The 24,521-nt window shown below is 37.9% G+C and overlaps 1 protein-coding gene across 1 annotated transcript; it reads right to left on the bottom strand.

Moving 5' to 3' along the window:
- Nucleotides 1–21,792: 21,792 nt before the first annotated feature.
- On the bottom strand, nt 21,793–23,815 carry LOC126628129 (protein RGF1 INDUCIBLE TRANSCRIPTION FACTOR 1-like). Its single transcript, XM_050297716.1, has 5 exons — nt 23,619–23,815; nt 23,321–23,500; nt 23,125–23,199; nt 22,626–22,763; nt 21,793–22,479 (listed from the first exon to the last, which is right to left on the bottom strand). Exons 1-5 carry the CDS (start codon nt 23,619–23,621, stop codon nt 22,138–22,140), a joined length of 738 nt encoding a protein of 245 aa, XP_050153673.1. The 5' UTR covers nt 23,622–23,815; the 3' UTR covers nt 21,793–22,137.
- Between the last annotated feature and the right edge of the window lie 706 nt (nt 23,816–24,521).

Below are 24,521 nucleotides of genomic sequence, written 5' to 3' on the forward strand. Positions count from 1 at the left end.
CGTAGTATTAAAAAAAAAAATTAATTTAAAAAAATTAAAAAAGTAAACCTTCTTCTTCGACTAACCCTTTCTATCTCCACCATACCTCTCCTAACCTCCACCCTACTCTTCCTCCTCCTTATCCAGCACCCCAACCCACCATGTCCTCACCCATCAAACCTAAATCCCGCAAGTTCCCATCGCCCTCAACGCCAAATTGGACCCAGGCACCAATTTCTGATCCAGTTGGAGTTTTTGCTCCGGACCTTGGACCAACGGACTCTCCACCGCCATGAAAACACGAAAGTTGAATGTGCGACGTGACTGGATTTTGTTTTGGCGTCGTGACAAGGATCTCCGGCGGCCGATCTTTGATACAAGGTGCATGCAACGGCAGAGAGGGTTTTTTTTTTTTTTTTTGAATTTTTAATTTCCACGTGGACCACTTAATGACACGTGGCTCCCAGTCATTGTCTACATGGGCGCCACATCATCAGTTAACAAGAGACTTATCAGCCAGACTAACGGATGTATGAGACTGTCCCAAAATTAACACTTTAGGTATGACTCTGAGACGAAAAAAAATTCATGTACCAAATGTTGAAAACCACGAATGTCATATCCCAACCCGGGCCCCCACCACATCCTAAGCTTGACTTTACCGTAGTACGATATTGTCCGCTTTTGGCCCCAGGGTTTTGTTTCTAGGAACTCACGCGTGTAGAACTTCCCAGTGGGTCACCCATCCTAGGAATGCTCTGGCCTCTTTCTCGCTTAACTTCAGAGTTCCGATGGAACCCGAAGCTAGTGAGTTTCCAAAATGTCTCGTGCTAGGTAGAGATGAAAATATACATATAAGACTTACAGGATCCACTCCCCTAGACGATGTAGGATGTCACAATCCACCCCTCCTTAAAGGCCCGATGTCCTCGTCGGCACACTTTCGGCTAGGGATTGGCTCTAATACCAAATTGTCACATCCCGACCTGGGCCCCTCACAGTTTTATTTCTGGGAACTCACACGAGAACTTCCCAATGGATCACCCATCATGGAATTGCTCTCGCGCGTACTCGCTTAACTTTATAGTTCCGATGGAACCCGAAGTCAGTGAGCCCCCAAAATGCCTCGTGCTAGGTAGAGATGAGAATATACATATAAAGCTTACATGATCCACTCCCCTTGGCGATGTGAGATGTCACAACGAAACTTGAGGGTAGTAAATTGAGATTTACCCTAAAAAATAAAATAAAACAAGGACCAAAGTAAATAACACATTAGCTAATAGGGTAACAGAGAGAGGAGTAGTTGGGATTGGTAAAGAAGGCTGGAAGGGAGGTTGTCACTAACCCCCACCCAAAAGTACGAGTCAGCGGCAAAGAGAGTTAGGGTTTTTCTTACTTTCGATGAGAGAGAACGGGATCTTCATTTCGAGGCTCTCTGCCTAAATTGGATTTAAGTATTTAACACCAACTCTATTCTGACAACAAAAATACCAACTCTACCATTTTATAATGAAAACGTCCTAAAAGAAAGAATAATACTTGCATTCTTTTTTAGGAGATGAGCTCATTCTCTCACTTGTAAATCACTTATTTTTTTACGTTCGAAATTTTACAATCGAAACCTCTCAAATTCTTAATATTCATTAAAAACTCATCTCTATAAAAAATCATTTGAATGAGACATAGTCTAGAGATATGTTATTTGCAAATGACAAGGAAGATACTCTGTTTCTCAATGAAGGAATAAGCTCATCCTCCAAGAAAGAAATGTAAGTATTATCCATAAACAAAAACACTCACATTAATTAACTTCACACCTAAAAAGAGAAAAGTTACTATATTTTTGCATTAGTGTAAAATCAACTATTAAATTAATCAAATATAAAAAATGTCCAATCTTTTTTTTTTTTGGGTGGCACAAGAGCTAGATTTGAGCTTTATGAACTTATACAAATATTAGTTAATTTAATTTATTAGGTTTTTATTCTAATTTTTTTTAGAGGGGCGAATTCTTTACTTGAAACGAAATTCAAGGATAAAAATGAATAGAATTTTAGTTTACAAGCGAAATTTAAACTAAAATGAAAGCTTACTAATCAAATTTAAAATTGACATGTGTTGAGAGGACAAAACCGTAATTCACTTGAGTACTATGCAATTTAGGACACGTCAATTTTAACTATCTTTTAACGGAATGTCTTTAGAAATTGACACTTCGTTCAATTCACTTGAGTACTATGCAATTTAGGACACGTCAATTTTAACTATCTTTTAACGGAATATCTTGCATTGGTTAACAGATGTAAACGCAGGGACCAATTTGGGCAAATTAAAAACATATGGACTAAATTGGTCGATAGAGTAAAATACAAGGACCATTTTGACATTTAAGCCATAATAATAAGAAAGAAGATTATTTTGTGACATGTGGCATGCACACGTATGCAAATTTACAAAAAGAATCTAACAGAGGGACCAATTCTTTACTTTGAACGAAATTCAAGGACTAAAATTAATAGAACTTTAGTTTACAAGCGAAATCTAAACTAAAATGAAAGTTTACTAATCAAATTTAAATTTTACTCTCATTTACTTAGTACTTTAAACAAAGTTTCGGTATTGAAATTCTACTACTATTATTTGAATCTGTTTCTTTTTTTCTTTTTTTCTTTTTTGTGTTGACCAATTGGGCCTATAGATAAATCATTCCAAAGGAAATCAATTCTAAACCATACCTGCCCCGAGCTTTACTTAGAGCCTTATAGGAAATCAATTGACTAATTTAAAAAAAGTACGTCATTAATTTACCAAAAAATTAGTTGAGGTGGTCAAATTAAACTAGGTTGTTAGTTCAGGGTCAAATGACAATTTACCCTTATTAATTACATGCACACATGATTTTGCACTTTCTCATTCCAACTGCAAGCATGTTTAACATCAGCCAAAATTCTATGAGGAATGCTAACCACCTTTCCCATTTGTCTTTTCTTATTAACATTTCTCATTCATTGTGTGTCATGTGTCTTCCATTATTACTTGAAATTAAGTATTTAATTAGCTTAAAAATTAACAATTCTTTTTCCATTCATACCCCACATAAATCAAGTATTGTTGCAGTCCTATTAGATTAGGAATGTGATTGTGTAAATCCTAATATATCTAGGATATTCTTATGGGATTCTACCATATCTCTTAGACTAAATATTATCCTATTAGAGTTGTAATCTTATTAGGGTAAGGAATTAACTTTCCCTACTACTATAAAAAAAGGCACAATGGGGTGGAATAAAACACACCTCATAATTACACATCTCTCTCTTCTCTCTCTGACCTCTATAATTGTTTAGTGAATTATGTATACAATACGTTATCAGCACGCTCTTGATGCTACGCTAAAGAGAGTTTGATCTTCAATGAGGAGAGTATTACGTTTTAATCATTTTTTTATGATTAATTTATTATTTTATTGAATTGATCTACATGCTATTGATTCAATTTAATTTTTTTGTGTTGAATGTGATACAACGCATTGGAGATGCAATTCCGGCTTTTCGAGAATGATTTCTACAAATTCAAAGGCTTTTGTTGTTTTTTGCTAATCAAGTACGCTTAAAATAAAGGAAGATATTTGAAACGACCATGAAACATGAAAACATTCCTCATGATGCATGAACCCCTACATTTATATTTACCTTCCAATATATATATTTTATATGTTTCATATATTTGTCAATATATATATATATAGATACATATTCATGCACTACGCAATTATAAATCTCAATGTGCAATTTGTGAGTCAAAGAATCAAAATAAAATAGAAGCATGATTATTTTTGGGTTCTGAAAACCCTAGAAATCGGAAAAAAAAAATCGCGCTAGAGTCGCGGCTTGCAGCCACGCTCGCGCCAAGCCGCAGAGTTGAGCCGAGCTGGCTCTGTCCCAAAACCAGACAAACAAAACCACTCAGGTTCAAACGACGTCATTTTTGGCGCTTTGTGACCTGCAAAGTCGAGATTCACCATATTTTTTTTGTGGTAACCTTGAATTCGACCATTGTTTTGGTCGTCACAACTATGAGGCAGATCATTTCTACGATTTCCCGGCATCCTATCGATGCTCAATAGATCCTAACACCCATCTTTACTGGTGTGCACACCTAGGCCTAGAGGAACCATCGCCTTCACCTCTCTCGGCTGAATCCAAGATGGAGATAACGGTCTAGAGTCATTGACTCAACCCCCCCCCCAATCGTGGAGCTACCATCACCGGCGTCTTGAAACTCAACGGACAATGAACATCTTTTGGCAACTCCTTGCCGAACAATCTTATGCCCATCATAATTTGGACACGTTTTCCCATTACCTCGACTCACTCTTTTTCTGGTCTAGGCTCAGCCCACTTAGGCTTCAACCTTTTTTTTCTCTTCTAGACCTACAACTAACTTGAAGCTGGGTTGCTTTTTCCCTAAAGCATACACCAGCTCACGCTGGCTAGACAATCAGCAGCATGGGCTGCTTCTTTTCACTGACCAAGTCCAATTGGGGTTCCCTTCACTTTGGCCCGCAATCCAGCTTAGGTTGGGGTTGTGCAAAGCAAATTTGAGCCCAAATTTTTTTAGTCTACCTTATATTTAGCTTGTAGCCAACATGACTTATGTGCACGGGCCTGAATCTTTATAATATTTTGCTTCTATGATCGACCATGAATGGTCTCGATCTATTGAATTAATTAAAAGTGACTAGCAATCCATTAATCTGACAAGAAATCCAAAATTATTCGCCTGAAGCTCACTTTTGGACATTAACGATTCAATATTTTAATTCTTTTCTTTGAACAATTGACATCTTTTCGTAGTCCCGAAGCACTCACATTTGAGTTCCCAAAGCAACTCAAATCCACTACACTTAAATCAACATGTTGTATCCTGTGTTCTTGCATGAACCTCTCTTTTATGAACTAAATGTTCATAAACTAATTGAACCTGTAGTTTCAAAATTAGTGCCTTTGAACCCGAAGTTTTCATGAAACAACACACCCATGAAAACCCCAATTTTTCATGTATTCCTAGAACCCGAATGTTCTGATTTTGATGTTTATGGATGATTCATTCTCATAGCACCAATCATAATCTTATTCCCTCCAAGTCAGTGGATTGTTAAACCGTCACAAGTTTGATTTTCCTGATTTGGACTTTTCTAATAGAAACCACTTTATGTGAGGTACAAGACATGAATCTCCACTTGATTATTAAGTAGCTGAGAAACCATTGTAGCCAACAATGGCATAGAAGAGCTGAATAAGCCTTCACCATGACCTTTATTCGATGACTTATGCCTGAAGCATTACCCATGGAAGTACTCTCGAATAGGGATTCCATGGCTCTTTGGCTCACTCCTATAGACCATTTAATCATGAAAGACATTATCTGAAGCACATCATGATTACGTCCATGAATGAGTATGATTATGAAGTTTATAAATCCGATCGAATTTTGACTGGAGAATACTTTTCTTGTCCTTCCTTGTTTCTAACTCGCTCCTGAAGCAACAATGTAGAAAGTAGAAGTTTACCAAATTCTCGGATATAATTACTACCACAAATGTGAGAAAACAGTATAGGCCTAGTTCGGCTAGAGTTTACTAAATGGCTTAACCCAGTTCGGTTAAAGCCTAGCAAACCTACTTTGGCAGGGATGCACCAAAGGGCATGCTCTGTTTCGGTAGAGATGCACTGAACGGTATTGCTCTGTTTCGGAAAATGCCTACCGAACAGATCCTTTTAGCTTCGGCTAGAGCCTACCAAACTCAAGTCTGGGTTTGTCTCTCTCACAATCTAATTTCAAGTTTGTTTTTACAACCTATGGTATAATTAAGGCCTGCCAAGGTGTGGCATCATGCCCGAAGCATGATCCTTGGCAGCTATGACCTAAAAACTTCAAGATTAAAGGATAATATTACTAAACTTCAACTCTGCAGAATCTACTTCCATCTCGATGGAATAGATCATTGGTTATGCACATGTTCATGCCTCTACCAATGTCGTTAAGGAGTACCATTCTCGCAGTCAATATGTGAAACTAATTTTGCACCACCGAACATCGTTGGAAGAACAGAATTTTGACATGGATGGTCTTATTGGCCGAATTTTCTCAGTAAACCATTTACTTTGTGAACATTTTTCCATGTTCTTGGATTCAAGTTTGGTGTTTTTTTTTTTGTTATGGATAATCTTATTGATATTGTCCTCAAGTACGAGTTAATTGAATCATGTTTCTTATATACATGTGACTGAATTCAATTAAACATGTGATTAGGTACGAATGTGGGAAAGTTAGTTGTTTGGATGAATGCGATACTACGCACACTAACTTTATGCCTAAATCACATCTCTAATAACAGCTTCAGGTCTATCCAACCTGATTAAGAGCATTGGCACACTCCTCGTTGTATGAATGGTACTAACTTAGAATTTAAGAGACCTTATATTCTCTCCGTTTTGGAAGAACGTCGTTGAGTATTAAGGATATTCGAGAGAACAATGATCAAAACTGAAACCTCTGAAGAAAATAAAGTGAAATATATTTGCACCACCTCCAAAAATAAGCCTGAAGCTTTGCTTTGGGGCTAATGGGTTGTCTCCTAACTGGGAACACACCTTATATGGCCGGCCTGAAGCCTAGTGATTGAGCAGTTTATTTGCCTTGGTACGACCATTTGGGACAATTAGGTCGAACAATGATGCCACGACACATCTCCTTACCCGAAGTAAGGATATTATGCTTACAAGCACACTTTGCTAAAACTCGCATGTTTGGGAAATTTGATTTTTAGATCATCCCTCACAAAGATACGAAATCACCTTTTTTCACAGTGGATTCAAGGGAACATATATAGACTAATCCAACCAAAATGCAGACCATATAAATATTTATGGTTTTAGTTGATCAATCGACAAACTGATCACATGTTTGTCTACACACATTGCTACTAAACCTCATGGCCAATTTTAAAGGGATCACCACCCTAATTATCCCATAAAGTCTAGAAGACTGGATAATGCCAGAGAGTTTATATCGATGGTTTTTGATAAGTATTGCATGTCTTTTGGGTTTATAATTGAACATCGAATTCCCATGTTCGCCCTAAATAGCCTCGCAGAGTGGTCATGAAGCACAATTTCAATGATCGCCCGAACTTTGGTGAATGCACCAATCTTTCAGTTTCTGTCTGGGGCTATACAATCTTGTACGCAGTTATGTTGGTCCGTCTTGAGGCCTATTGCCACCCAACCATCTCAACGTTACAGTTGGTTACTGGGTAAGAACCTGATGTTTTGTATTTACACATTTGGGTGTGTATTCCATGTGCATAGTTGGCCGCTGCAATGTACCAATATGGGTCCTCAAAAGAAGGATGTGAATCTTTGTCAATTACGATTCTCCTTCACATTAGCTCTTTTAGAGCCCTTGCATGCGATCTCTTTACCGCTCATTTGCCTATTAACACTTAAATGAGATAGACTTCCCGCTGTTACAGGGAAATAAGAATGTCAATGTTCCTGTAAAACAGTGCAAATTTGCGTGGACATTGCCCACTATGTCTCATCTCGATCCCCCTACTGCACAAGTATGATAAGCAAGTGCAATGTATTTTAGTTTTCAGAATGTTGCTCTAGATGCATTCCTTTGATCTAGCTAAAATGATGAGATCATATACCAATTGCATACATGCCTACAAGGATAGACGTACTTAATGAACGTTAAGTCAACATGCCCAAAAGGTGTGTCGTCCCTGTTAGATGGTTCGATACACTAGCAGATAGCCAATTAATCTGTCTCGGCTTGAAGCACGATAGATGACTTAGTTCATAGGATTCACTTCCCTAAAAGAAGAAGGTCACGACACAACAATAAATCCATACTCGATTGATGTCTCAAATCATTTTCATCTCATAAGATTAATCTGGCTTACTCCCAAGACTTGAAGTTTTTGGTCTAGTATACTAGTTTTGATGAGATAATGGAATTGACATGAGTTTATCATCGATGATGTTTTCACTTATATGGTAGCTACCAACATAAATGAAAAGCGACGATATCGAACCGTGTTTTGTTGATTAGTGACAATATAGAACTGATTGGACAACCAAAATTACAATCCAAGTTAAATTCCTTACCAAAGTATATTTTGGACCTATCTTTCCTAAACTGCCCAAGGTAACCCTGTTGTGTTACAAGTGGGAAAGGAAGTGTAATGAGATGAACAAATCAGTGCGATATAATGCACGTCTTACGGTGCAAGGTTTCTTTCAAACGCCTTGTAATTGACTGCAACATTACGAATATGGTTAGTATTTCTCCATGGGGATATTGATACGGAGATTTACAAGTAAGTTTTCGAAGAATTACATGGACTGGTTCAAATAGTTCCAAACCACAAAACACCCTCTTAACTTGTTTGAGGTGTTCACTTACGGATTGAAGTAATCTGGCAGATGTGGTATGCCCGTCTAAGTGATTATTTGATCAATTAGGGATATGAATGCCCTTGACAGTTAAACTATGAAGTCTTATTCCGAATTACTAGAGTTACAGTTTATGACAAATGACATGATTCTCACTAAGACTCTAGAAGAGTTTGAGAAACTGCCTTACACCTAAAAACAGAATTTGAGATGAAGGATCTTGGGAAAACTCGTTTATGCCTTGATCTAAAGTTCAAGTGTTGTTTTGACGGTACTTTATGTTGGAAATGTGCCCTAAAACCAATCATATGATGATACTTTACAGACATTTCACATGTTAAACTAATCTAGTTTAATATCAAGGGCAAAGATTATTGTTTGAGCCGTCTCATATAAATGTTATATGCTTAAACGATAAGTCCAAGGAATATGTGATTGGGAGAATGCGATCTAAAGAAGTTAGATTCATGAGACCATTCTTTCGTAGACACATCCTAAATGTTCCTGATCATAGGATTGCCAATTGGGCATTGACAGTCCGTTAAGATCAGTACGTGTTGTGTCTTCTCTCAAGGAGAGTGACTAGTCTCGAGTCATTGGTGTGTGTGACATCAAGACAAGTACGTAGGTGCTCAATAGAGAATGAGTTCACTGAACACGATCAACAAAGAGTTCTCATATTCATGTCACATGAGAACTCATGGTTGGGATAATGCAAAGTAATCCTTTGACCTGAGGCATCATAGTTGTCTTGTGGTTAAGTCCTTGATCTTTGATTATGTCAAAAGTCACTCCAAAAGGAGGGTGTCCACGGCATAATTGGGGTTAAGCCACTTAGCTATGGAGGAAAGTGAATGCGCAACAAGGGATCTCTAACCTTCAAACTGTTTGAGGGAGAATACTCTATGATATGATTAAGAATCTCTGGCCAGAGTATGAATGAGATTTAGGAAAGTCGTTCCAAATCACATTCAAGGTAATCATATAAGCACACGAATTACATTGGATAGTAGACATGAATAAACTATCAAACCAAACAATGTGGTCAAGAGTATTGTATTAGAGAAATACCGTATTGCATTTGTAATCCTAAACTGAATAGGTTCTCTACCTCTTCTGATTAGCTTGGGTAACCATGATATGCTGCTAGGTGTCACTCTTGGTTTGTGGAAGCCCTAAACGTGTATAAACACTAAAGGGAGAATTGAAAGTAAGTTTCAATTCACAATCGGTTTGAAAGAGTTTTAATCGCCCACTGCCTCGCTAAAAGGAACCTAATGGATCGTACACCGTGTAAGGTGGAGATTGAAGAAACAATGGAGATGAGTAAGAATAATTAAATGGTTTAATTATTTATGGCAAGGATTAATTAATATGTTAATTAATCAAACGAATAAGTTCGTTAAAGACCTCGGGATAGTTTTGGACCTTAAGGCCCAATGGGCTTCGAACGTCAAGCCCATTGACTTAAGTTGTATGACAATTTAATGAATAAAGATTCACAAAGGCCCAAAAGCCCAAATCCCTTATGTGGCCGGCCATGTGTGTTGAATTAGGGTTTTTGGTTCTTTAGGTCATTTAAAGAAGTGACTATATAAAGAACTTTATAGCCTAAAATTCAAAAAGGGTTTCTTTTAGGAAATTGGAGAGAACACAAAGCTCTCCTTTCTCTCTAAAGAGGCCGGCCCCCTTGGAGGGATTAGCTAGCAATCCTACTCCTCCAAGGTCACTCATTTCTTCTCCAATCTAACCTTGGTGTAGACACTTAGAGGTTCTCAATTTTGGGAACTTGGAGAACCATATTCTTCCATCCAAATACATGGATCTAAGAAGCAAGGAATGAAGGCCCTCTCTTTGGGTGATTAGCCTTTGCTGATGCAAAGAGGAATCTACAAAAGTATATAATTTCTCAACTCACTTTGTTTTGAGTTGAGTCTTGGTTCACCAATCTACTAGGCTTTGAATTTCAAGGTTAATGTTTTGTTTTTGAATGCATGCAAGCATGATTCCGCCTTTTAATTGTTAAATGCATGCTATAGATGTTATTCAAATGAACATGTTTTCACAAAATCATCCTTCACTTTAGTCTACCAATGTAGGTGTTACCTTTAAGTATACATATGATCTTCCATACAATATATGCAAATAAGACCCTCAAATAGGTTATGAAACCCGAAGTTCCATATCTGAGTTCAACTTTGCGCTTAGTTGTACTTGGATCATTGTATTAGACATGACATATTCTTCGCTGTTGATCTATTGGTAAAGATGTGGCACTGGGCCTACACACAACAACTAAATTGGTATTAAAAACATTTTTTCGCTACCCTAAAAGGTACTACAGATTTGGGCTAATCTCAACGCATCTCGAGCATATCCAACCCCCATGATCCTTGGAATGATGTTTGCCTTATCAGACCCGCACAAGGCACATCCCCGAATGGTTATGGTTTTATCAGGGGAGTATCCAGAAGTATATTCACCTGATCTTAATGTACTTTTTTTTTCTACGATTAGGAGCATTTTTCCTATTGGATTTTTGCTACTGACTAGGTTTTGATTAGGCACCTATCATGGGTTGATCATACCTTTGTGAGCTCTTCTACTTGCATCCAGAAGACATATAGTTTGACTTAATGCAACTTCTCACTTTTCTCCTTAGCCTATGGGTTTTCTCCCACCTTGGGTTTTACCATAGCGAGGTTTTGTGAGTTTTACCTTTTATGCATTCTTTCGTTGATCTGAGACTCGCATTCGTTCATTATGTCGATGACTTCATCAAATGTACTTACTTCATCGTTGAAGACCTGATGCACCATTTGTTTGAGTATTTAAACATTCAAGGGGGAGTTTTGTAGTCCTATTAGATTAGGAATGTGATTGTGTAAATCCTAACATATCTAGGATTATGGGATTCTACCATATCTCTTAGACTATATATTATCCTATTAGAGTTGTAATCCTATTTGGATAAGGAATTAACATTTCCTACTACTATAAATAAAGGCACAATGGGGCAGAATAGAATACACCTCACAATTACACATCTCTCTCTTCTCTTTATGTGCCGCACCTCTTCTCTCTCTGACCTCCATAATTATTTAGTAAATTATGCCTACAACAGCTATAACTCATTTTCTCTTCATTTTGTTTTTTTTTCCACTTCACCTATAAAAACAATTGTTAGACCCTTCTTCTTCCACTACTCAACCATCGTCCCCACAATTACCTATGATAGATGTATAGCCCAACAGTGCCTGTCACATCCCAGCCCAGGCTCTCACCACATCCAGAGCTTGACTCCACCGTAGCACGATATTGTTCGCTTTGGGCCCCGACCACACCTTCACGGTTTTGTTTCTGGGAACTCACACGAGAACTTCCCAGTGGGTCACCCATCCTGGGATAGCTCTCGCCTGAACTCGCTTAACTTTGGAGTTCCGATGGGACCAGAAGTCAGTGAGCTCTCAAAAGTCCTCGTGCTAGGTAGAGATGAGAATATACATATAAGGCTTACATGATCCACTCACTTGGGCGATGTGGGATGTTACAATAAAATGTAATACCCTGAAAATTTTAAATATATGAATTGAAATATTCAAAATTATGAAAATGTGAAAAGAATTGAGAATTTACATTAATTCACTTGAGTTTAGTCTTAAATTAAACTAGTTATGAAGCTTAGAATTTGGGAATTCATTATTTAAAATTCCTAGACTTTTCGAGCTTACAAATTATATTTTTGAATAGTGCTCAATCTCACGAACGTGTGGGCGCAAACCGTTGGTAAAACGGAATTATAACAAAGAAGTTATTAATGATAGAAGTTAAGGGTAAATGGTCATTTTGGCATTAATGAGAAGATTCCAGAAAATCTGGAATAAAAGGGAGTGCCACATGTGTGGCTGTGATTGAAAGGAAATGAGAGATAAGGGAGAGACTGGGACCAATGGAAGGGGGAAGAAAAGGGGGGAAAAACGGGTCTTTTGACCCATGAGACACAACCGACGGGATTCATAATCTCCCGGCCAATTTTCGGCGAGATAAAGGTCCCCCACCACCTGAAACTCATCTCTCATCATCCCTTCTACCCATTCCACCCCAAATTGGAGTGAAATTGGTCTTGGAATTGGGGAACCCACACCATGGGTGTCGCGGGAACCTTTGCTCGAATTCTAACAATTGTGAAAGGTTTCCCTCCAATTACCACCATTGCTAGACTTCCCTTAAGGCCTAGAACAAAGCCCAACCAATGGTAGGGGCGGCGGAGTACCGGAGTTGAAGATTCGAGGCCACCCATTTCTAGGGTTTCCTGTGGGTTCGAGGAAAATGGTTCTACTCTTTGAAATCTTCATTTCTGTAATTTTTGAGAATTTTTAGAAATCGTTGGATTTTCCGGCGAGTCAGGGCGGCCGACCGCCACCCACGGTGGCGGGTGTGGCGGCGCACGGCCAGGGAGTGGACATTGTGTTTTTATGTGAATTTCGTTATTTGAATCAGGATTTTGAGATCTAATTGTTGTGGTTTGAATGCTTATACAATTGTGCTACATGTTGGATATATTCGGTTTTGTTTAAAATTTTGAAAATGTGAACTACGAATGGCTTGATCCTTGTTTGGGGTACGTAGGCAGTCTAACGAGATGTTAGATGTAGCCATAAAATAAGTGAGATTAAACAATTCAGGAACAAAGGTTACAAAAATGGAAATTTGTCCATATAAGGAAACGGTGAGAAAATATAAAGGTAATATCGTACATTTGAAATGAGAATTGATTTATAAAAGAAAGTAAGTGAGAGCAAAATTAGTACGTTGGTGTTGAAAATTTAAATTTTGAATCTGGATGGAAACAAGGTATATAATTAAAGAATTATGATGGGTGATACTTAAATAGTAGAGAGGAATCCTTGGTTTGAATTTATGCATTAGAAAGAATTTGATAGATAATTGGAGTAGTTAATTTGTGGTTTTTAAATAAAGTTTGGTTATGAATTTAATGCAAAGGATTTAAATTGAAATAGAAAATAAATAACTATAGTAGTGAACTAAACAAGATTTTAATTTGGGTCCATCAACAAAATTAATTCCCGAAAATAAATATTTCGAGGACAGGGTGTTACAATGCTTGTAGGTGGCGCGACGGGTAAGAAAACCTCTTATGAACTGCCAAAGGCTTATCCATCGTACTAACTTTACTAGAACTCAAATGGTGCACCAAGAAGCCGTTATCATCCATGCCGACATCGATGTCATCGTCTTTGTTGGGGAACTGTTCAGGTTGTAGTAATAGGGAGCTTTGATGGCCGAGCTGTGAGGAGCCTAATGGTGCTTATAGATGAGAGGTAGTGTAATTAGGGATGGGATTGGCAGGGAAATAGAGGTAGATTTTGAGTTATTTCTGGGTGGGGTTGAAGGGAGGAAGAAGAAGAAGTCATAACGTGGTAGTGATTAATGATGCTACGATGGTCGTGGAATTGAAAGCCTTGCAATTCAAAATATTAATGTTATGCCAGTTCATGAACATACACCGTAGGATATGGTGGGGGACAACGGGTGTGGGAGTGGAGGGGAGGTTCTACCATTTATCTCTTGCTTAATCGTTAAAAAGATTAAAAACAAAATTATTGAATCATATAAATAAGAATAAAATGAAAATAACTATAACTGTTATGGCCTATATTTAACTGACAAAGAGAGGGGGGTCAGCGGCACAGAGAAAATAGAAAGAGATATGTGTTTGTAAGGTTGTGTAGAGGATGTGTTATTCCCCTACGCAGTGCCTTTATTTATAGTAATAAGGGATAGAAGAAATCCTTCTCCTCCAAGGAAAACAAGTCCTAATAGGGAAGAATAACTAGAATCTAATCTAGGATTTACATAATCACACTTAAATAAGAAGTTTATAAACTCCCCCTTGAGTGTGTAAATACTCAAGTAGATTTAGCATCATGTAGTAGTTGAGGAAGTTGACTCGTCGACACAAATTCTGGAAACACATTATTCAAATAAGGTAAAAACTTGCATGAGGAAATAGGTCTCCCAAAAAACCCTATGGCTATGGTAAAACCCCGAGTAGGGACAAAATCCATAGTCTAAGGAAAAATGTGTGAAAAATGCAAAGTCAAATGAAACGTCTACGGGACATCATCAGGGATATGATCAACCCAAAGTGGGTGCCTCGTCAAAACCTAGTTAGGTAGCAAAAACACAGTGGGAAAATACTCCTAATCGTAGGGAATAAGAGTACATTAAGATCAAGTAAGTATACTTCTGGATACTCCCCTGAGTTTGACATAATTCCAAAGAGAACTAGCAATGTTACAACTCAGAAAGTTTATGCATATCAATTCCTTGAACAAGCTTCTGAAACATCGCCTTCGGTAGTAATTTGGTGAAGAGGTCAACCAAATTGTCTTGTGATCGGATTTGCATGACTTCAATCTTTTGATACTTTTGTTGTTGATGTGAGAAAAAGAACTTTGGCGAAATGTGCTTGGTGTTGTCTGTTTTGATGTAACCCTCCTTGAGTTGTTCAATCCATGCTACGTCGTCTTCATAGATCATCGTTAGGATGTCAATGACGGGGTAAAGATTCCAAGAGCTTTGAATTTGGCACACAACTGCTCTTAGCCAAAAGCATTCCCGAGTTACTTCATGTAAGGCGAGAATTTCAATATGATTAGACGAAGTGGCAACTAAGACGAAGTGGCAACTAAGACGAAATGGCATCTAAAGTCTATTTAATTGACCTCTAAGAGATTGTGGTGCCTCCAACGGTAAAGACATAACTCGTTTGAGAGCACGCCTTGTACGGATTAGATAAGTATCCTGTGTCGGCATAACCAACAAGGCGAGAATCGACTCGAGATAAAGGTGTGAGGCATCACTTGAAGATCCGTACGGATATAACAAGCCCAGATCCGTAGTACCTTTAAGGTAACGAAAGATGTCTTTAACACCAGTCCAGTGTCTGCATGTTGGTGCATTACTGTATCTTGCCAAAAGATTAACAACGAAGAAGATGTTGGGTCTAGTGCATTGAGCTAAGTACAATAAAGTGCCTATCGCACTTAGATAAGGAACTTCAGGCTTCAAAATCTCTTCATCGTCCTCATTCGGATGGAAGGGATCTTTTTTTGCATCTAGCGATCGAACGACCATATAAGTACATCAAGGCTTCACTTTATCCTCGTTAAAGTGGCGCAACACATTATGGGTGTAGTTCGATTGATGTACTAAGATTTCATCATAACGGTGCACTATCTCAAAACTAAGACAGTATCGAGTCTTTCTTAGATCTTTTATCTCAAATTCTGACTTCAGGTGCACGGCAGTTCTCGCGAGCTCTTCATAACTTCCGATGAGATTCATATCGTCGACATAAACTGCAACTGTGGCAAAACCGGAATATGACTTTTTAATGAACACACAAGGGCATAGTTCATTGTTCACGTATCCCTGACTAGTTAAATACATATCCTTGATTAATTAAATACTCACTCAGACGGTTATACCACATTCTTTCAGATTACTTTAAACTATAAAGTGAACGCCTCAGTCGAATTTAAAGCTTGTTTCGGGGTTTGGAAATATTTGATCCAGTCAATGTAAGTCCTTCAGGGACTTTCATATAAATTTCTGTACCAAGATCCCCATAGAGATACGCAGTTACTATGTCCATCAGTTGTATACTCAATTTTTCAGAAGCTACCAAACTGATAACGTAGCAAAAAGTAATCATATCCATAACGGGTGAATAAGTTTTGTCATAGTCAATCCCGGGGCATTGTGAAAAGCCTTGTGCAACAAGACGAGCTTTGTAACACACAATTTCGTTCTTCTCATTACGCTTCCGAACGAAAACCCACTTGTAGCCAACAGGCTTCATATGTGAAAGAGTATGAGCTACAGGTCCAAACACCTTATGTTTCACAAGCGAATCGAGTTTGACTTGGATTGCTTGTTTCTAGTTTAACCAATCAGTTCTGCGTCAACATTCATCAACGGAACAGGGTTCAATGTCATCGCTCAACATAATCTCACTAGCTACAGCATATGTTAATGCATCATTGACGATTTTCATTTATACACCAAACATCATCCAAGCTAGCATAATGGACTCAAATCTCACGATTCTCGGGAGGTGGATTCGTCTCTCCAAAGACTCTTCCGTAATCTAGAATTTCCTCATGAGTTGGATAGAATGAGTAGGCGACATTCGAATTCATAATAGGCTCTTCAGGGGCATGTGCCGTGGGTTTCCTTTTCCAGGGGTGTGAATCATTTGAACCAAGAGGTCTACCATGCTTTTGTGTAGGGGCAGATGATTGGCTAGCCGCTAATGTACGTGGATCGACCAAAGTGGCGTTCTAGGCCTCAAGGCAGGGAAATCCATTATACATTGGTACGTCCATCTTTGCAGACACATTCACAGCTAGAGTATATGATTATGTCACTCACGCTAGATTAGTGAAAGCATCTGGCATGTTTTGAGCTACACTTTGAAGATCTAATATGTGCTACACTTCAGTTTCAGACTGAGCGATGCAGGGATCTAAATGAGACAAAGTGGGAGTCTTCCACGATAATTCGAGTCGTTCTTCAGCAACATTAACGTTCTTATCTCCCCCTAACGACGGGAAGACTATCTTATAGAAGTGATAGTCCGTGAAACAAGTAGTAAACAGATCGCCTATCAAAGGTTCTAAGTAACAAATGATTTAAGGAGAATCATATCCGACATAGATTCTCATCCTTCATTGAGGCCCTATTATTGTACATAAGGATGGTGAAATCGGCACATAGACCGCACAACCAAAAACGCATAGATGCGATGTGTCAAGTTTGTATCCGGTAACCAAATGAAACACGTTATATGGTTAGGTCGCAATAGGCCACAGGCAGACTAACATGGTTGTGTGCAATATTGCATGGTCCCAAGTAGCGATCGGGAGTTTAGTACGTATAACCAACAATCGAGCAATCATTTGTAAGAACTTAATGAATGCCTCTGCCAGGCCGTTCTAGGTATGAACATGGGATACTGGATGTTCAACCTCAACCCCAACTGACATGCAATAGTCATCAAAAGTTTTATATGTGAATTCTCCTGTATTATCCAATCGAATAAATTTTATCAAATAATCAAGGTGGTGAGCCCTAAGCTTGATAACCTAAGCCAACAATTTGGAAAATACAGTGTTCTTTGTGGACAACAAGCACACGTGTGACCAATGTGTGGAAGCATCAACCAAAACCATAAATATCTAAATGGTCCGCATGGAGGGTAAATCAGTCTATAAATATCCCCTTGAATCCTTTGTAGAAAAATAAGAGGATTCGAATGAATCTTGTCATAAGAAGGCTTAATAATAAGATTTCCCATAGAGTAGGTTTGACATGCTATTCCTTGAATTGAACCTAAACTTCGGTTTAATGGATGCATGTGTGATGATTTGAGAATATGGCGCATCGATGTTCATCCAAGGTGTCCCAAACGATCATGCCAAAGTGTAATTACATGCGCAGTCGCAGAGGTAGGGCCGGCCACATAGTGGCTTTCTATAGGGTGCATGGTCGTAGTATACAAACAACTCGGGATACACTCCATCTTATCTAGAATACGCCTTTGGCCATATTCGTAGGAAGTGATCCATAGAAATTCAACTCCATTTTCTACATAGGTTTTAGCATGTTATTATTATCTCTAATGTCCTTGAAACTAAAAAAAATAAATAAAAAAATCGTTTGTCCGGAACGTGGAGAATAGAGTGCCTCATCAATGGTCAAACTTGTACCATTGGACAACATTATACGTGCCTTACCGTATCATTCGATCAGGTTGGATGGGCTTGAGAGGGTTGTCAAATGTGCATTCTTAGGTGTGAAGTTAGTGAAATAGATGATTTCACGTAAAACGGTGTACGTGGTCACTATTTGCTAGTCAACTAACTTTCCTACTAGTCATACTTATAAATAAAAATTAATTTGAATCGATCACATGCATAAAAGTTCTTAAAACAAATATCCATTCAAAATAATTTAAGTATTCAAGGATGGTAATTAATAAAAACTAAATATCCAAAAACAAATCACCAACAAATAATCCAAACATAAAGGAAAATTGTTCAAAATTAAACCAAAAAACAAGAGGGGTTTCGGCCACTATGTGGAATTCGGTCCCATTATTCTAAAATTTAACTAGAAATGGTTCATGTCTAAGATTCTAATCTTCCATAGGGGTGGTATCCTCCTGAAAGTTAGAAACCTCTATCTTTGTACTTTCCGATTCATCCACTTGCACAAAGTTTGATTCAAACTTCTTACGACGAGAATGATATTTAGCTACAACCTTCTGGGGAGCACGACAAATACGGGACAACTACAGTAATAGCACATGTCTGCATCTATGGTTTCAAGTGTTTTGCCCTTATTCTTGAAGTTTAGGGTCTTGAGAGTGATGTTAAGGCGCTTATGGGCTTGATTTCCTCCCTTAGGTGGGCTTTGGCTCTATTGACCTTGACGGGGTGGCTTATGGCTGCCCTTACCATGCCTATGTTGGCATTTTAGACGTTGGTTTGTGCTATAACGTGCTTCAGGTCGAGCTTGATTATTTTTCATCAACAATTGATTATTCTTTTCAGTGAGAAGTAAAACAGAGATCAAATTTGAAAACCTAGTGAACTTTTAAGCCTTATATTGTTGTTGCAGGACAATATTAGTAGCAGAGAAGGTCGAATAGGTCTTCTCCATAAGATCCTCTTCGGTCAATGTCTCGTTACAGAACTTGAGAAGTAATCAGATTCGATAAACTTCATAATTTTATTCATTCACAGACTTAACGTCTTGGAAGCACAAATGTTGCCAGTCATGTCTTGCTTCAGGCAAGAAGATGTCCTTTTGGTGATAAAAGTGATCAACCAAAGCAACCTAGAATGCTAATTTATGAAGATGTCTTCAGATGAAGATCATGGCAGTGGCTTTCTCAAGTTTGCCAACCGGGTTGTCCGTATCATCTTCAATGATGGGAAGCAAATTCGACATGCTCCTATCATAAAATAAATGGACAAGATGTGGTTAGTGTAATGGAGAAAAAAAAATCAATCCATTCATATAGGAGTAGAACATTTAGGTTCTAATAGACATGTATTGGTTTAAATTTACATGAAAAAGCTTCGGGTTTTCATTGGTGATGTTTTTAAGGAAAACTTCAGGTTTTCAAACAAGGCATGTTTCTAGAAACTTTAGGTTTCGAAATAATTATAAACTTTAGGTTCATATGTTCCTGCAGACAAACACAAATATATATATAGAAATATGCAAATAGATCTTCAGGGTCTATTATTATTATAATTAAATTAATTATTTCGACTTCAGACCAAAATTGATGTGCGGGTGAAAAATTATAAAACCCAAATTGTCAAAAAAAATATAAAAAATTAAGCTCGGGGTCCAAAATGGGCCAAAGCCCAAGGGTGGGTTGAGCAAATTTGTGACATGTAGCCTAGGCCCAAAAATGGGATGTGGTGGACACAGGCTAATCAAGTAAAAAAGAATTGGGTTGTGAGCCCTGTAGTAGCAAACGGGTTGCAAAAATAGGGTCCAAAACATAGGCTATATGGGAAATGATCAGATGTTGCGTGACGCAAGTGCACCGATGCACCAGCTATAGGCTGGGATCGTGTACATGCGGGAACACGGATGCACCAGCACGAGGTTGGGATCCTGTGCAAAGCATTCATATGGGATACCATAGCCCTTGGGCTAGTGTCACGAGTTGGACCGCTTCAAGGAAGCCCAGTTAAAAGAAAATTTCTTTTTTTTTCACGGGCCAAGCAGGCCAGCCCAATATGAGCTTTGGGTTTTGGTGTCCAAAACACCTCAACGTGTGTTGGGTAGCTTCGCTGGAGAAGGAGACCGATGCTATCGCTGTAAGCGGTTAAGTTATGGGTTGAAAACCAGGGTGCAGGTCCGTGAGTTCGATGGGGAACAAATCCAAGTGACGGAGAAAAGGTTTCTCGATCGAGGAATTTAGAACCAAAGATTCGAAAAAAAATTCAAAGGAATTCAGTCATCGTCCAAGACGATGAAAGAAGCCCAAGAACATGACTTTAAGTCGTAATTGCCCAGAAAAGAAGACGGCAAAGTTGTGGCTCGTGACAGCGAGGGGGGTTTTCTGGGTTTTGGGACGGCGTCGTTTTGGTTCATTCACGGGGGTGGAGCTTCAGGCTCCATGGGGTTGGGTCGGGTCCTGGGTTCGAATAACCATAAAAGAATCATGTTTTAATTTTTTTTTAATTAGTTCAATGCATATGTATTCAAACAATTTAATGCATGGATATATATATATATATATATATTTGATGCAATTCATGGTAATATTAAATCACATAATTCAACAATTAAGGATATAATCCATAAACAATTTATGTAGAATCTAAAATTCAAAAAATATAAAATTGGGCCATGCATTATGGTGAATGTTCATGCTATAATAGCTACAAAAATATCGACATAAAAACCATTGTTTTAAAAGAACCTGATTGCTATATATATATTTGATGCAATTCATGGCAATATTAAATCACATAGTTCAACAATTAAGGATATAATGCATAAACAATTTATGTAGAATCTAAAATTCGAAAAATGTAAAATTGAGCCATGCATTATGGTGAATGTTCATGCTATAATAGCTACAAAAATATCGAGATAAAAATCATTGTTTTGAAAGAACCTGATTGAGTGATAATATTGGTGAACTAGTTTGATGCTATTAACTTCCACGTCAGATTCCTAAGCGTAGAGGGAAGAGTGTTGATAACGTGTTGTGGCCTATATTTAACTGATAAGGAGACCGGGGCCGGCGGCACAAAGAAAATATAGAGCGAGATATGTGTTTGTAGGGTTGTGTATAGGATGTGTTATTCTCCCTATGCAGTGCCTTTATTTATAGTAATAAGGAAGAAGAAATATTTCTCCTCCAAGGAATACAAGTCCTAATAGGAAAACATAACTATAATCAAATATAATATAGAATTTACACAACCACACTTAAATAAAAAGTTTATAACAATAACTGATTTATAAGGCTATGAAAGGAAAATGAATTGTCAATTTTTAGGCTAATTAAATACCTAGTTTCAATTATCACTTAACACTACACTTTAATGATATTCCTCTTCACTTGACATCAATAAGAAACAAGCACATTAATCAACATTTATTAATAATCAAATAATCTACAACCACATCATTTAGTTTGTAAATTTGGTTTAAGAAATTAATCTACCTAAGCATTATCCTTGCTCTAATTTTTTTACCAGCAATAGTAACTGTTCCACCATTACACACTGCAACACTGTCACTATTCATCATTACTCTGTAAAAAGAAGCAAAAGAGAGACACATCCATCGGTGTGAAATTAACATAACCAATACAGCAGAGAAGAAATACAAGCCCCTCCACAAAATTGGGAACCTCACCAATCAACCAGAAAAATGGCACCAAAAAATTAACCATAATTAAGTGTCATCTATTTAATACTTTGTGACGGTCGTGTAGAAGACTCTCTCTCCAAGCCAAAAGAGTATATACCAACTTTCTAAAGGTTTACAGATCCATGCCCCTATCGCTCTGCAAATGATTTCACTTACTCATGCTATCAGCTGTCCAATTTCATGCACAAACTCAATACAGTGGCGCCCGGTGTGGAGTCCCCTTCCTCCGGTTCATCAACCGGGCTGAGATTTCCGACACAGGTAAAAAAACCGGTCGACAAGCAGCCGGATATGCGGCCATGTTACTTCTCTTTTTCCTCACAATTTCGGTCGTGGCAGTGCAGGCCAAGGCCAAACAACTCACCTCGCCACACCCATAAGACCCAGACGAGGTTCGGGTTGAACCGGCCGGTTTGAGAACCGAGTCAGGTGTCATCAGACCGTCGTCTAAACCGGATTCAGGTAAAGCCATGAACTTGCACTCGCGGAGATACTTGGAAAGGCCACCTTCTGTTCTTATAACGTGATCAATCTGAAAAAACGAAAAATGAGAGAGACCCAAGTGAGATAAACTGGAAAATCGAAAAGGGTTTCTGAGAAAATTGAGAAAGAATGAGAAATCAGAGACCCGAGAGAAAATAATTGAAAATTTGTTGGGTTTTTTCTGGGTGAGAAAACCTTGCAGTGGAGGGAGCAGAAGAGATATGGGTCTTGCAGGTTTCTGTCACAGGTGCTGCAGACGTTGCCGGAGCCTCTGCAATTCTTTGTTGGCCTCTGGTTTAAAAATACCACTTTTGCACTGTTGGTTATGTATGACTGTAGAGAGAGAAAGTGTGGCCCTTTGAGAATATGCTCACAAACACACAGAATATCAGAAGACAAAAAAAAGGGATTTTTTGGAATCAGAATTGAACTCAAGCATGGTTGTTCTGTTGTTTCAAAACCTATTGAGCAAAGCAGTCCAATTTTTCAGCAAGCAGAAAAGAAACTAAAAACTTTTGCCTTTTGGGCATAAAAAAACCCCAACTTTTTTTCCTTTTACTTTTTTGAGATGACAACTTGTGAACCAACCAAATCCATATATATTATGTGTATATAGTGGATGATGATCTGCTTGAAGAAATAAAGAAACCCAGAAAGTTAAATTAAGCTGAAAAGTAGGCAAATTTATTCTCACTTGAATAGAAGAACAGTCGAATAACTTGGCAGCATCATCCAACCTTATGACATCGTTGTACACATACCTCCTTATCTGAAAATTCTCAACAAAAAAGAAAGAAGAAATTAAGCATGAAAAATCAAAGCTATTGAAGGTAATTTTTATTTAAGTAGTGAAATTTTGAAGGAAAATTCAAAATTTAAAGAATTATTACCTGCAAAAGTCGGTGAGAAGTATGGGGGTTGAGGCAGTGAGGGCAGAGGCTGATGCAACAGTCCAGACAGTAGACGTTCTTCTCGTTCTTCTTTGCCTCCTCGTGAATTATGCAAGCGTTGAAGAATTTCTCAGTCAGCAGGACCTCCAGCCAGTGAGGAAGAAGATTTGCAGGACCAAACTATGAACACAAATAAATTTTAAAAAAAATGGAAGGAAAATTTAACTAGTTTCCCAACACAAACACAGAGAGTTACGAATTAAAGTTGGCGAATTTAGGGTCAGTGAGAAAAACCCACCATTTTTTCCGTTTTTGTTGAGAGAGAGAGAGAGGATGTGTGACAATTGCGTTCAGGGAGTAGTAGCCCTCATCGTAGAGAGAGAAAACTTGGACATCGAGAGAGAGGGAGGGAGAAACGGCGCCTGGCAAATACTGATACACTAGTATCGCCCCTTACCAATGAGAGAACAAAGGAGAGAGAAGAGAGGGTTGGCAACATTTATTGAGGTGGTACGTAAAGTTTTTCAAGAAAATTTCTATTATTTTTCTTTTGTATTCAAGCCATGTTCTAATTTAACTAACCCTAAACATGTTGTCGTCTATTTGTAATTATACTGAAAAAAACTCGAAATGTGCTGTCTTAATCCAATTATTATTTTTTTTTTCAAAAAGAGATAAAATAGTAGCTTGGTCGCAACTGTCTACTTTTATGGAGACAAAAAAAATAGAAGCATTTTAGTATTTTCTTGACTATCATCGTACAATTCACTAATATCAAAAATCAAACTCACGACGTGACGTGTAAAATATAAAGTTAAAATTCGTTTCTAATCACTAAGCCACTCCTTAATGATTGTCGTAACCCAATATTATGGATAAATACAAAAACATTGATTTAGTGCGTAAATTGTAATTTTCTTATATTAATGACAAAACCGAAATTATAAATAACATTTTATTTTGAGGAATGAAAGCCTAGATGATACGTTTGAAAATAAAGTTGAGTGTATAAGTGTTTTACAAGTAAAACAAAAAATGCGAAAGAAAAAAAAAGATTTAGTGGAAATTGGGAAATCAAAAAATCAAAACTTTCCCCTTCTATTCTATGAGTATTGCTGTTTACTAGGAGCCCATGTCCCGATAACCCTTAAACCCTAACCAAATGCTTCTTTATTACGGTCGGATCGTTGGTGCTCTCTCT

This window comes from Malus sylvestris, chromosome 7 (assembly GCF_916048215.2).
Source record: "Malus sylvestris chromosome 7, drMalSylv7.2, whole genome shotgun sequence".
NCBI lineage: Eukaryota > Viridiplantae > Streptophyta > Magnoliopsida > Rosales > Rosaceae > Malus > Malus sylvestris.

Coding starts and splice junctions, on each gene's coding strand:
- LOC126628129 (XM_050297716.1), bottom strand. Junction 23,200..23,320: donor CTTCTCACCGACTTTTGCAG/GTAATAATTCTT, acceptor GAGAATTTTCAG/ATAAGGAGGTATGTGTACAA. Junction 22,764..23,124: donor TCGACTGTTCTTCTATTCAA/GTGAGAATAAAT, acceptor CTCTCTCTACAG/TCATACATAACCAACAGTGC.